Source organism: Peromyscus leucopus, chromosome 14 (genome assembly GCF_004664715.2).
Source record: "Peromyscus leucopus breed LL Stock chromosome 14, UCI_PerLeu_2.1, whole genome shotgun sequence".
Classification (NCBI taxonomy): domain Eukaryota; kingdom Metazoa; phylum Chordata; class Mammalia; order Rodentia; family Cricetidae; genus Peromyscus; species Peromyscus leucopus.
In genome coordinates this window covers 80,924,102-80,940,121 of record NC_051075.1, presented here as the reverse complement: position 1 = coordinate 80,940,121, position 16,020 = coordinate 80,924,102, and the positions used below count along the sequence as shown (strand labels likewise).

At 40.6% G+C, this 16,020-nt stretch overlaps 1 gene segment (V, D, J or C); it reads right to left on the bottom strand.

The window, feature by feature from the left end:
- Nucleotides 1-14,739: 14,739 nt before the first annotated feature.
- On the bottom strand, nucleotides 14,740-15,304 carry LOC114688950. The segment is given in 2 exon segments: nucleotides 14,740-15,110; nucleotides 15,195-15,304. Coding segments are annotated over 2 exon segments (417 nt in total).
- Between the last annotated feature and the right edge of the window lie 716 nt (nucleotides 15,305-16,020).

The window sequence follows — 16,020 nt, the reverse complement described above, 5'->3', positions numbered from 1 at the left end:
GAATCAGTGAAGTGTTGCCACCCTCCACCTATCATGACTGAGAACTTCCATTTGTACCATAGGCCTGGGAGACCAGGTAACACTCTGCTACCTCCTTTGGTACCCCTTTTCCAACAGGAATCTCAAATTCCACCTTGTCAACTTGTTTGCATGCATATATTTATATATATATTATGTATTAATATATATATATGGGAAAATATTATGGAATGTCAATTTTTCTGACAAGAAGCAATGTATAACCTTGATGATTTGCGGGGAAAATCTGTTGGTTCTGGTGTGTGAACAAACAGGAAGTTTAATAGGGTACAACCTCGAGTGGACTCCTTTTGGTCTGGAGAGGGGAAATACAGGTTCTAACATTTAAAGGCAAGTAGCATGGTTTAGAACTTCCAGGCTCTAAAGTGCCCCCTACTTTTCCTGGGCTACCTGTTGTTTCCTTAGTGCCCCCTGCTGGTTCTGAGTGTCTCTGCAGTGAGGTTTTGGGGAAGGTTCACACTGGAGTTCCCTCACTGTGTCCTCTGGGACAGTAATACATGGCTGGGTCTTTAGTTTGCAGACTATTCAATTTAAGAAAACTTGGTTCTTGGAGGTGTCCCAGGTGAGTTCTCAAATATAATTGGTACTGACCAAGCCTGCAAACAGTATTTCAGTGTCCACATCCTATATAATCCTTCAGAGACATGTATTTTTGTGCATTATGAGAAATCCTAGACCTTCATGTCAGAGTGTCCAAGGAAGTTGACGATAGGTGGGGATTTGTGGATTTCCTGTTGGTAAGGGATCCCAAAGAGGTAGCAAGGTGTCACCTGGGCCTTCCAGGCCTATGGGACAGTTGGAAGTTCTCTGACAGGGGAGGTGGCAACATTCATGATTTTCATGTTTCATGTATGTGTTAAAAATACACTTAATTAATATATACATGGCACATGCTGATTTTCAACAAGGTGGGATACAAAGGTGCTCCTTAATAGAGATTCCTCACTTTTGATGACACACATAGGTAGGCTGAAAGTGAAAGCCTGAAAAAAATCAATTCACTAGTACGGAAAATAGAGTGGCCAGGAAAATTTGCTTACATTAGGAAAATCCGGTCAATGTCTGTACAAGTGGCACAACGACCAATGTCCAATGATTAGTGAGTGAACACATCAAGAGCACACTCATTGTAAGTAAATATTCTCAAAGTTGGCTAACATAATCATATGAGGTAATAATGAAAGGGGCTTCCGGGAAACAATGACTATTTTTCTGTCTAACAGCATAATATTTTCATATAATATAATAATGTAAAATTTTTAGATAACATTACCTGATAACTTACCTGAAAACTCTTCAAAATGTACATATTAGTATGCATAGATTATTATATGCCCACATTACCTCAAACAATATATTTTTAAAAGGTATCCAATGTAACTTCTGAACCACTTTACTCATGGACAGTTGCCATGACTGACACATAGTGGAAATATGTGATATGAGAACCATAAGCACAATTTACTGAGGGTGTCTTTGTAAGACCTCACACCTCAGACTTCACTTACAGAGAACCCATCAGTGAGAGACAGTGCAGGAGTGGATATTGACATCATCATGGAAATTCGATAAACTATTTTAATTGAAAATGTCACTTCCTGTAACTACTCACACAGAAGCGAAATTGCTTGGTCACATGGTCTCAAAAATGTAATTCTTTGAGGAACCTCGAAACCATTTACACAGCACAGGAACACCTTCCTATTCCTGTTCACAACACTTGTTTTCATTATTTCCTTCAGTAAATGACATTTATACTATGGTTAGACAGTAACTTGTCTTTTAAGATTTAATTTCTTTTTGTCTGGTGATTAGAGTGTTAGCTTTATGCAGCCTCTTCTGCCCACATGCGCTGGCCAAGATGAAGGATTCCTATCAGAGGATGGAGGTTAGAATGATGGCTGCTGATGTGGCCATCACTTTTCAACTCGATATCCCCTGAGCTATGTGTTATCATGATGACTCAGATCTCTGACATGTAATAGAAATGAATTGTCCTTAAGAAGAAAAATGAAACTGATCTCTTGGATGAGACAAACAGTGTCCTAAACTTTAATAGGAATACAGATGATTCAAACAGAATATTTATTAATCAAAATGAGGAATGTATTTCTGAAATATTAACATTTGAATCAAAGCCTCATTTATACTATACACGAACTCTCACACTGAGGTAACTCCCACCACTGGAAGTGAATATTTCAAATGTTTCATTTTTAATTATGCGTATATGCTTCTGTGTATTGCAGTGCTAATGAAGGCCAAAGAGGGTTCTCAGTCCTTTGTATTTACAGGTGGATATGAGGAGACCAATGTGAGTGTCGGGAACAATAATCCTTCTAACCACTGAGCTGCTTCTCCAGCACCTGGATTATCAGTCATAACCTCACCTCTCATGTTTGCTGCAGCTCTGTTCACAAAGTGCTAAATATCATAGGAAGCTGGATAAAGATGGAGGATATCTCATGAATGACAGCCAGAAAATAAGGGAACAAGAGAACCTCTCTTTTATCAAGTGGAACCTAAAATTATGGTCTCAGGTAAAGTTGTATTGAGGGCAGAGTGACCCTGGTTTGAACATTATAGAGAGAAGCATGATGGGTTCCATGGGAGGGATTATCCCAAATAATAAGTTGAATAGATGTTGACCACAGTTCATAAGAACAAATTTTGCTTTTCAAAAAGGGAGAGAAGAGATCTTACTAAGTATGCCCTCAAACAATAAAGTTATGGTCATTCAACACTGGACATGCATTTGAAAATATCATGTAAGAGAGGATGAATACAGACAATTTCAACTTCATTTAAGTAAAATAAGTTGTTCATGTTATTATAAATACAGGCAGGAAAGGAATGAACTCATTACCAAAACCTTGTTGGTTGTCCTAACTCACATAGTGCTCCACTGAGATTTCTTGAAAAATATCAACTGAAATCCATGTCTTTACTTTACACCATTAGATTATGGAGTCATTTAATTACTATGTTTAAAGTTTCAAAATTGTAAATATATATATATATTATATATATATATATATATATATATATATATATATATATATTGCTGGGCAGTGGTGGCGCATGCCTTTAATCCCAGCACTCGGGAGGCAGAGCCAGGCAGATCTCTGTGAGTTTGAGGGCAGCCTGGACTACCAAGTGAGTTCCAGGAAAGGCAAAAAGCTACACAAAGAAACCCTGTCTCGGGAAACCAAAAAAAAAAAAAAATGTAATACATAATCTTTTGTCTAACCATTAGTTTCACAACTATTATGTGAATCTGTGATTTACTAAATTTCTGGGGTCTTTCTATTTAATTAGAATACTGTGGAAGTCTCAAAAATTTATAATTTGTTTAATGTGTAAATAATGAATAATTTTATAAATCACTTAAACAACTGATTAATAAGAATGCTAATAATCTGATTTTAAGTGGATAAAGACTATAATAGATTTGAAGGTACCAGGCACAGTTGAATTTCCTTTTTACATATTCTGTGTCTGAATCAGGATCAGGCACATTATCTGGCCCACTATACTGACCAACTGAAACTGGTGTAGATGAACTGCTAAATAGTCTTATAAATAAAAAAATCTCAGAGCCAGAGAGATCAGAGGAATGGGAAAAGCCACAGCTCATCTCACCTCACCAGCTCCAGAGCTTCCAAAGTGAGCTACTTCCTGTCTACCCACACCTAAATGCCTTTCTGTTCTGTTCTCTCATTTGCCCTCTCAGCCCAGCTACATCAATTCCCCTTCCTGCCTAGCTCTGTCTCCTCCTGTCTGTCTGTACAGACCTCCAGACCTCTACGGTTAGTGCTGAAATTAAAGTTGTGTATCAATATGCCTGGCTCTGTTTTCAATGTGGCCTTGAACTCACAGAGATCCAGACATATCCCTGTCTCACAAATGATAGGATTAAAGGCATGTACTACCATTGCCTCACTTCTATGTTAATATAGTGGCTGGCTTTTTACTCTGATACACAGGTAAATTTTACTGGAAGACACATTATATTGGGGGGCACTATGGATCACCACACTTCCCCTTTTTTGTCTAATATAATAAGTACAATAACTATATACAATATATACAAGAAAAATACATCAACAATATCTAGTTCATTTGCATTTGAAAAATTCAGCCAAGAGCCTAGATCCCATCCCTGGGCACCAGCCATTCTGGGGAAGACCTGCCCAACTTGGCCCCAGGTTCTGGCCATCGGGCAGGATCCCCTCCAGCCCAACTGGGAAGGCTCCCCTTCTCCAAGACCCCCAGCAAACCCTGAAATCTTCATGCCCTACCCCAATGCCCATCCACCTGAGACCCCAGACACTTCCCTAGACTTAGAGACTAGCCCCTAGCTCCCATCCTGCCCCAGACTTCCCATCTGGACAAGAGCTCCCATTTTGCCGCAAAGCTCCCATCTAGACAAGAGAGAGAGGCTTCCTGAATCTGTCAGCTCTGTCTGGTCCATGTGTGCTTATAAGACCAAGAAGGAATCCACAAGGAGATGGGCAGATGTCAACGCAGAAGTACATACAACAAAATGAAGAGCAATACACCATCACCAGAACCTAGCCCTCCTCCAACAGCTGGACCTGAACATCACAAAATGGAAGAAGAAGAAGAAGAAGAAGAAGAAGAAGAAGAAGAAGAAGAAGAAGAAGAAGAAGAAGAAACCAGCCTTATGAATAACATCATGAAGAGGGTAAAGGCTTATATAGAAGGAATCACAAATGAAATTGAGGAAACGTCAATCAAAAAATGGGAAGAATGCTATGAAAAACTAGAGGAAAAGACAAATAAAGAAGAAGAAAACAATAAATCCCTAAAAGAAAATCATGAAAAAGCAATGAAACAGATGAAGGAAACAGTCCAAGACCCAAAAGGGGAAATAGAAAAAATGAAGAAGACACAAACAGAGGAAATGCTGGAAATAGAAAATATGAGTAAATGATCGGGAACTTCAGATTTAAGTATAAGCAACGCAATGAAAGAGTGGAAGAGAGGATCTCTGGCATTGAAGATACAGTAGAAGAAATAGATTCATCAGTCAGAGAAAACACTAAAGCAAACAGAGTCATGAGTCAAAATGTCCAAGAAATTTGAGACACCATGAAAAGACCAAACCTACGAATAATAGGGATAGAAGAAGGAGAAGAATACAAACTCAAAGGCACAGAAAATATATTCAACAAAGTCATAGAAGAAAACTTTCCCAACTTAAAGAAGGAAATACCTATGAACATACAAGAAGCCTATAGAACACCAAACAGACTAGGCCCCCCAAAAAAGCCCCTCGCCACATAATAATTAAACAACTAAATATACAGAATAAAGAAAGAATATTAAGAGCATCAAAGGAAAAAGGCCAAGTGACCTATAAAGGTAAACCCATCAGAATAACACCCGATTTCTCAATGGAGACTTTGAAAGTCAGAAGGACCTGGACAGATGTAATGCAGACACTAAGAGACCATGGATATCAGCCCAGACTAATATACACAGCAAAACTTTCAATCATCATAGACGGAATGAACAAGACATTCCAAGACAAAACCAGATTTAAACAATACTTATCCACAAACCGAGCCCTACAGAAAGCACTAGAAGGAAAATTCCAACCTAAGGAAGTCAGATACACCCTCAAAAACACAGGCAATAGATAAAGCCACAGCAGTAAACCACAAAGAAGAGAAGTACACACACACACACTACCACCAAAAAATAACAGGGATGAACAATCACTGGTCATTAATATCCCTTAATATCAATGGATTTATTTCACCTATAAAAAGACATAGGTTTACAGAATGGATATGAAAGCAGGACTCATCTTTCTGCTGCATACAAGAAACACATCTCAAATTCAAAGACAGACACTACCTAAGAATAAAAGGCTTTGAAAAGACTTTCCAATCAAACGGTCTTAAGAAACAAGCGGGGGTAGCCATCCTGATATCCAGCAAAATAGACTTCAAACTAAAATCAATCAAAAGAGATCAAGAAGGGCATTACATCCTCATCATAGGAATGATCCACCAAGATGAAGTTTCAATTCTGAACATTTATGCCCCAAACACAAGGGCACCCACATATGTAAAAGAAACATTACTAAAGCTTAAACCACATACAAAACCCCACACATTCATAGTGGGAAATCTCAACACCCCACTTTCACCACTGGACAGATCTCCCAAATCGAAACTTGACAGAGAAATAAAGGACTTAAATGATGTCATAACCCAAATGGACCTAATAGATATCTACAGAACATTCCATCCTAACAAGAAAGAATATACATTTTTCTCAGCACACCATGGAACTTGCTCTAAAATTGACTACATACTAGGCCACAAAGCAAATCTCAACAGATACACAACAATTGGAATAACCTCCTGTCTCTATCAGACCACCATGGTTTAAAGTTAGATTTCAACAACAACAAAACTACAGAAGACCTACAATCTCATGGAAACTGAATAATGCTCAACTGAATCGCCAATAGGTTAAGGAAGAAATAAAGAAAGAAATTAAAGACTTCCTAGAGATCAACGAAAATGAAGACACCACATACCCAAACTTATGGGACACTATGAAAGCAGTGCTAAGGGGGAAATTCATAGCACTAAATGCCCATAAAGAAGTTGGAGAAATGTCACACTAGTGTCTTAACAGCACACCTAAAAGCTCTAGAACAAGAAGAAGCCAAAAGTGTACAATGGAAAAAAGAAAGCATCTTCAACAAATGGTGCTGGCATAACTGGACATCAACGTGTAGAAGGCTGCAAATAGACCCATATCTGTCACCGTACACAAAACTTAAGTCTAAGTGGATCAAAGACCTCAAAATAAATCCAGTTACTCTGAACCTGCTAGAAGAGAAAATAGGAAGTAGTCTTGAATGCACTGGCATAGAAGATAACTTCCTAAATATAACACCAGTAGCACAGACACTGAGAGAAACAATCAATCAATGGGAATTCTTGACACTGAAAAGCTTTTGTAGAGCAAAGGATATGGTCAACAAGGCAAAGCAACAGCCTACAGAATGTGAAAAGGTCTTTGCCATCCCTACATCTGACAGAGGACTGATATCCAGAATGTATAAAGAACTCAAAAAAATAGACATCAAAATGCCCAACAGTCCAATTAAGAAATGGGCTGTAGAACTAAACAGCAAATTCTCAACAGAGGAAACTCAAATGGCTGAAAGACATTTAAGGAATTGCTCAACATCCCTAATCATCAGGGAAATGCAAATCAAAACAACTCTGAGATACCACCTTACGCCTGTCAGAATGGCTAAGATCAAAAACACTGAAGACACCTTTTGCTGGAGAGGATGTGGAACTAGGGGAACTCTCCTCCACTACTGGTGGGAGTGCAAGCTTGTACAACCACTTTGGAAATCATTATGGCGCTCTCTTAGAAAACTGGGAATCAATCTCCATCAAGATCTAGTTATACCACTCGGGCATATACCCAAGAAATTCTCAATCATACCACAAGAGCACTTGCTCAGCTATGTTCGTATCAGCATTGTTTGTAATAGCCAAAACCTGGAAACAACGTTGATGCCCTTCAACTGAAGAATGGATAAATAAATTGTGGCACATATACACAATGGAATACTACTCAGCAGAGAAAAACAATGACATCATGAGGTTTGCAGGCAAATGGATGGATCTAGAAAAAAATCATCCCGAGTGAGGTAGCTCAGTCTCAGAAAGACAAATATGGTATGTACTCACTCATAGGAGGATACTAGATGTAGAACAAGGATGACGGGACTGCTACTCACATCACCAGGGAGGCTAACTGGAAAACAGGACCCCAAGAAAGACATGAGGATCACCTAATGTCGGAGAAATGGGTGATATCTACATGAACAACCTGGACATGAGTGGGAGTAATGAAGGGCGAGGGTCAAGGGAAAGAAAGCCTGTGGGAGTGGGAGATCCCAGCTGGATCAAGAACAGTGTGGGAGAACAAGGAATAGGAGACCATGGTAAATGAAAACCACATGAGAAAAGGAAGAAACAAAGTGATAGGGAGGCCCACAGAAATCCACAAATATAACCCCCACAATAGATGGCTGGCAATGTTCCAGAGACAGCCGGGACTGACCTACTCTGGTGATGGGATGGCCAAACACCCTAGTAGTCATGCCAGAAACCCCATCCAAGACTAAGGAATCTGGATGCAGAGATCCATGGCTAGGCCCCAGGTGGAGCTCTGGGAGTCTAATTAGCGAGAAAGAGGAGGGTTTATATGAGCGAGAATTGTTGAAACCAAGGTTGGATAAAGCACAGGGACAAATGGCCAAATGAATGGAAACACATGAACTATGAACCAAAGGCTGAGGGGCCCCCAACTGGATCAGGCCCTCTGAATGGATCTCTGAAGTATTCGAAGGCCACCTGGCCAAACATCCTAGTTGTCATGCTAGAAACCCCATCCAATGACTGAGGGAACCAGATGCAGAGATCCATGGTCAGGCCCCAGGTGGAGCTCCAGGAATCCAATTGGTGAGAAAGAGAAGGGTTTGTATGAGCGAGAATTGTTGAGACCATGGTTGGAAAAAGCACAGGGACAAATATACAAACGAATGAAAACACATGAACTATGATCCATTAGCTGAGGAGCCCCCAACTGGATCAGGCCCTCTGGATAAATAAGACAGTTGATTAGCTTGTTCTGCTTGGGAGGCATCCAGAAGAGGGACTGGGTCCTGTCCTCAGTGCATGAACTGTCAGTTTGGAACCTGGGGCTTATACAGGGACACTTGGCTCAGCCTGGGAGGAGGGGACTGAACCTGCCTGTACTGAATCTACCAGGTTGAACTCAATCCTTGGGCGAGTCTTTGCCCTGGAGGAGATGGGAATAGGGGGTGGGCTGGGGGGAAGTCTGGGGTAGGGGTGGGAGGGGGAAGAACAAGGGAATCTGTGGCTGATATGTAAAATTAAATTTAATAAATAAATTTTAAAAAAGAAAAATACTAAAGACCTGTTACCTGTTGAGTGCATTAGGAGCTGCCTACAGCTACTGAATTCTAGTGGGGTATCACAGACTGCATTATCCTTATAGTCTCAATGAAGGAGCCTCACACACATTTTATTACAAGTTCCACCCCTGTGTTTGATGTGCATATATTTTGTGAGGATGAAGGTAGAAACGAAGGTCATCAATGTTCTTGGCTTTCTGATTCTGCATTATTTCCTTGTTGGCTCTAACTGGAATTCCAAACAGTCTTCTAATCACCATAAATATTAAGACTCTGGCCTGGGTCTAGGGCTCCACAGTTTTCAGTCCATTTGGATTTATCAGGACTTGATCCCGATACCCATATAGAATCACTTCTTCCCTATTTATGCTTTGCATTTGTTCAGATCAGAGTATATCATATATTATAAAATCTTACCCATAATAAGATGGTGGGGATAGCCCTGCAGTTCATGTTCTTACCAGACAAGAATCCTTGAGTGGGATCTATGCCTCCAGTTCTCCATAACTACAAAAAGGTGGGTGTGGCAGCCAACCAGTAGTGCCACCTCTAGGATGTGGAGACAAGTGTCATCAATGTGGAAGACTGGGCAACCAGTCAATCCAGCTAGTGATATCCAGACCCAGTGATAAAATTTTGTTTCAAAAATATGGTGTAGGTTCATAAAAAAAAAACTCATTTTAACATGAACAGAATACACACATACACACGAATATAAACATATGACAGAGAGAGAGAAAGAGAGGGAGGGGAGAAACAGAGACAAAAATGAGGAAAGAAAGAGAGGAGGAGAGGTAGAGAGGAAGAACCATTATAATAAAAAAAGACATAAAAATGGAAACCGAAATTTGAGTAAACATTTGGACACTTCAAGGATTTCCACACCCTATACATGTTGAGAGAATCCCTCAGTGTGATATGAGTCTCCCTATAACCAGAGTCTAGTCCTTTTTGTCTCTTGGAACATTATCTTCTATGACTCAAATGTCTCTGGAAACTGCAGCATAGGATTTGGGATGGAATTAGGCGATTTGCTGCCTGGTTGGACAGGAAGTATCTCTCTTGGGAAGCTATGGCAACATGGTAAGTTAAGGTCAGCTGGTGGCTCTCACTATTTCCTTGATCTCTAAGGCTTTCACCCCTATATTTGGCTCTGAGTTTCTTATTTAATAAGACTGTTTGGAAACTCATCTACAATTATAAATGCAGGCAGGAAAGGAATGAACCCATTACCAAAACCTTGTCAGTGGTCTTGACTTACCCAGATTTCTTGAAAAATATCAACTCAAAACAATGTTTTTATTTTACACCATTAGATTATGGAGACATTTAATTACTATGTCTAAACTTTATAAATTATAAAAAAATTAATATATAATTATTTGTCACACCACTATTTCATAAATATAATGTGAATCTACAATTTACTAAATTTCTGAGGTCCTCCTAGTTAATTAGAATACTGTAGAAGTCTCAAAAAATTTATAATTTGCCTGATGTGTAAATAATTAATAAGTTTATAAATCACTAAAACAACTGATTAATAAGAATGCTAATAACCTGATTTTAAGTGGGAAAAGACCATAACAGATCAGAAGCTACAAGGCACTGTGAAATTACATTTTTGCCTCTTCTGTGTCTGAATCAGTATCAGGCACTTTATCTGGGACCACTATCTTGACAAACTGAGAACTGGTGGGGTCCATCACTTATTTATGTAAAATCCTTTCACAGGAAAACCTAAGCATGTTTAGTAAAATAGTTATTTATATTTATTTAGTTGGCACTTCTTACTGAGTGATATTTGCTCATCTGTCAAAATTAGGGAAAGGATGTACACAAATTGCTAAATGGTCTTATTAATAAAAAAACAGGTATGGGGGGCAGAGATCGGAGAAGCAGAAAGAAGCTCACGTTCTTAATGCTAGGAAATCCTCAAAGAAAGAGCTTTTTCCATATATCCACACATATCTGCCTTCTCTGCTTTTCTTTTTACTTCCTCTCTCTGCCCAGCTACATCACTTTCCTCTTTCTGCCCAGCTCTATCACTTCCTGTCTGTCTTTATAGACCTCCAGACCTTTGTGGTTAAATAGTCTTGGAATAAAGGCATGTGCCACCAGGCCTGGCTCTGTTCCCAGTGTGGCCTTGAACTCACAGAGATCCAGATGTATCTCTGCCTCATGAATGCTAGGATTAAAGGCATGTGCTACCATTGCGTGACTTCTATGTTTAATATAGTGGCTGGCTTTTCCTCTGATTCTCAGATAAGCTTTATTGGAGAGCACAAATAAAATATCATCCCAGAAAAACATCATTGGAATCCATGTCATATGTCATTCTTATCACACTCTATCAAAAACACACGCTATAAGAAACCTATCAAAACTTTTGTTTGGGGGAGAGGTAGTGTGTGCCAGGTTTTTGTACTCAAGTCATCAGGGTATCCCTTTCCTTTATGACTCAAGAAATAATGAGAGGGCATGCTCAGGAGGAGAAATTCCCAGAACATCTCCATAGGCTATTGGAATATCTGTCATGCTTTCAAGGTGAATCCTTGTCTGCAATTATTTGATCAATCATTTCTTATGTCAATGTGGACTACAGAAGGTCCTTTTGTAGATGGTGTTAGAATCTTGGTAGCATATAGTGCATGTTCTTGGTCAAAACTGAAATCACTGGAAATTAGAGCCTCTTGAGGTTGGTTCAATGTTATCCAACAACCTTGTTTAAAATATGTACCCAGCTAATCATGTTTCACTGTGAGCTATTTAAGCTGCTCCTTGGCTTGACCCAAGGTAACATAACTATGGTCCTTTTATTTTATTATTGTGTGGAGCCATTTAGTTCACTGTTTTTGAGCAATTATCTCAGAATTCTAATGACCTAGTCAACTTGGTCTCAAATCTTAATCTTTCACTATTAGTGTCACTGGAAGAGTTTCCAGAGAAGCATCAACCTCAGATGAGGACATTCTCATTTTCTTTTTAAAGCTCCCTCAAGTTGATGATCCATTGACGTGGAGACCACATGCAACACTGCTTCTCTGAATGACATTTCTCTAGCTCACACTTGAGAAACCAGGCTCTTCCAGTCAGCATCAACAGAGAGTGCCAGAATAGTAACTCTGGGAGCCTTGGTAGGCAACAAAATCACCAAGAAATCACAAACTGAAAATCACAGAACTTTGTTGTGTATAGGAAGTGTGGAAGGGAGAGGGAATCAGAACTGGATCTGAAACCAGCTGAGAAGTGCACACTGATGGATAAGAATTTTGTAGGTTGAGGACACAAATATGACTACAGAGGAAACATTACTTGGGACTTTGAGTCCAAACTATTATTTAAGTTTTACTTACTTATTTAAAGATTTTTTCTTTTTACATGCTGCCACTGTTCCCCCACCCTTCCCTTCTTCTTCTCCCACTGCACTTCTCCCCATCCCACCCTCCACTCACTCCTCCTAGTGGGTTTGGCCTCCCTTTGGGTATTCAACACAGGCTGGCTTACCAAGTTGGGGCAGGCCAAAGCCCCTACCCCTTAATCAAGGCATAGTAATGCATGGTACATTGGGCTCAAAAAATCCAGTTCATACACTGCCAGGGGACCCATAAACACTTCAAGCCACAAAACTGTCCCTCTCATTCAGAGGGTCTACTGTGGTCCCATGCAGGCTCCCCAGCTGTCGGTTCAGTGTTCCTGGGCTCCCACTAGCTTGGTTCTGCTGTCACTGTGGTTTTTCCCATCATGATCTTGACTCACCTTGGTCTTATAATCCCTCTTCCCTCTCTCCATCTGAACTCCAAGAGCTAGACCAAAAGCTTGGCTGTGTGTCTCTGCCTCTGCTTCCATCAGTCACTGGATGCAGGTTTTATGATGACAATTAGGGTAGTCATTGATCTGGGTAAGAGTGTAGGGTAGCTTAAGCACCCTCACCACCATTGCTATGAGTCTTAGCTGGGGACATCCTTGTGGGTTCCTGGGGATTTCCTTATCAGCAGCTTTCTCCCTAACCCCACAATGGCACACTCTGTCAAGATGACTCTTTCTTTATTCTCCCTCTCTGTCCCTCCCCAAACTCTACCATCTCTAATCCTCATGTTCCTACACCCCCCATTTCCTCCTCTCGACTCCCACTCCCATATTACCCAAGAGATCTAAACCCTTTGCCCTTCCTGGGGTAATCCATGTGGTTCCTTTCAGAGTCCCCCTCTTTACCTAGCTTCTCTGGAACTGTGGGTTGTAGCCCGCTTATTCTTTGCTTTGCTTCTAATATTCACTTATGAGTGAGTACATACCGTGTTTGTCTTGCTGGTTCTGGGTTACCTCATTCCAGATGATTTTTTCTAGTTCCATCCATTTACCTACAAATTTCATGATGACATTGTTTTTTTAACACTGCATAATACTCTATTGTGTACATGTACCACATTTTCTTTATCCGTTCTTCAGTTGAGGGGTATCTAGGCTGGAGAGATGGCTCAGACATTAAGACCACTGAGTACTCTTCCACAGGTCCTGAGTTCACTTCCCAGCAATCACATGGTGACTCACAAACACCTAGAATGAGATCTGGTGCCCTCTTCTGGCCTGCAGGCATACATGCAGGCAGAACACTGTACAAAATATGCATTTCTTAAAAAAAATCAAAACCACTCTGAGATACCATCTTACACCTGTCAGAATGGCTAAGATAAAAAACACTGATGATAGCTTAGGTTGAGGAGTATGTGGAGAAAGGGGAACTCTCCTCCACTGCTGGTGAGAGTGTAATCTTGTCAACCATTCTGGAAATCAGTAGAGCATTGTCTCAGGAAACTGGAAATCTACCTACATCCAGAACCAGCAACGTATCTTGGTCATATCCTCAAAATATGCTCAACCACACCACAAGGACATTTGCTCAACTATGTTCATAGAAGCTCTATATTCAATAGCAAACTAATTTTTTTTTTCGAGACAGGGTTTCTCTTGTGTAGCTTTGCGCCTCTCCTGGAACTCACTTGGTAGACCAGGCTGGCCTCGAACTCACAGAGATCCGCCTGCCTCTGCTTCCCGAGTGCGGGGATTAAAGGCGTGCGCCACCACTGCCCGGCAGCAAACTAATTTTTACCAAGATAAAAATATTTGAAAATAGTATTTTTCACAACTGATAACCAAGTATACTCTTTTAAGTTCTCTTGGTTTAGAAGAAGAAAATAAGGGATATTTCAGTTTTAAATCTAATTTTGGAAAATGATAACATTTCTTGGAAGCTGTAGTTTCTTCATCACATGTTCAGAAACAAAAAAGATAAAGTACAAATCACTCAAAATTCTCAAGCATTGTCAGTGGACTTAAAGTCAACCAGTGTCATAATTTCAGACTCATTTTGATATATCAGTTGATACACACACACACACACACACACACACAGAATATAAAATATTAGGTGCCATTCTGTCTGGTAATCAGAAGCAATTGCATAGCTTAGAGGGTGTGTGGGGAAAAAATTTGTTCTAATGTGTGCACACATAAAAAGTTGAACAGACTATGGCAGTTAACAGGGGCCTCTAGAGGATATCCTTCACTTGAAAAGGAAACCACAGGTTCTGCCACTAAAACTGATGCTCATTCAGCATAGTCCAGAACCCCCTAACTTCTGAAGTGAGCCTTACTGCTGGTCCTCAGGAATCTCTGCTGGCCCTTGGTGCCCCCTATTGGTACCAGAGGTCTCTGTAGGGAGGTTTTTGTGCAGGCTCAGAATGGAGTTCTCTCACTGTGTTTCTGGCACAGTAATAAGTGGCTGTGTCCTCAGTTTCCAGAGTGTTCAGTTTTAAGAAAACTTGACTCTTGGAGGTGTCCCTGCTGATGGTGAGTCGGGATTTGAGAGCTGAATTATAATCTGTACTTCCACCAGTCCATATTGCTCCCATCCACTCGAGGCCCTTTCCTGGAGGCTGGCGGACCCAGTGTACACCATAGCCAGTTAATGAGAACCCAGAGACAGTGCAGGTCAGAGACAGGGTCTGTGAGGGCTGCACCAGGCCAGGTCCTGACTCCTTCAGCTGCACCTGGGACAGGGCACCTGGGGACAAACAACATCAACATCAGTCATACATCCCATAGATGACATGCCTGGGTCCCTCTCCTGAAACCCTGACACACTTACAGCTTGGAAAGGTCACCAGGCAGAGGAGCAGCACCAGGACAGCCATGCTCTGCTGGAGGCTCTGGTGAGAAGGAGATGGGGCTTCTCAGCTAGGCCTGGGCTTTCATCCTGAGCCTGAGGGCTGCTTTGCATTGGGGGAGGTTCCTGAGAGGATTAAAGGAAGTGCAGGGCAAGGGTTCCAGTTTCTCCTCCAGGTGACTGAGATTTGCCTTGTACTTCCTTGGTGAACTGGAGATGGAAACTCAGGAACATTTTCCTGATATTTTCTGGATTTCCAATCCCTGAGAAATGAGAAACAGTATGAATCACACTGTGCAGACCTGACAAGCAAAGCATGAGAGTGTTTATACTAGGTGAGTCCACATCCACACAGTGCCGGCAGACCTGGGTACCATGTCCTAATGCATTTCTACATCTCTATAAATACCTGAAGTGAATTCAGGATGGAGTTGGGACTCTTAGTGATCAGAAACACAGCTTAAGTAACAGCTACAAATTTATTGCTTTGGTGTCAGTGGAATTGTCTTATTCTCATCATCCATCTAGGAAATAACTTGTGAGGAAGCAGCTCACTAACATTATTACATGTCATCATGTGTTTATATGAGAGGAGACCTTAGAGCCTCTTTTCAACCTATTTACCTTCTCATTTGGGAACACTATACCTGGAGATTAGATTTTAGTGCCTCTTGATTTATGTCAGTCTATCTTTCTCTGTTTTCTTTATATCTCCTTTTTAGCATGTTCCACAGAAAATCCCATGTTTCTAAATATGAATATCACATTGGTAAGTGATAGGAAGATCAGCTGTTCATAAAACTTCATA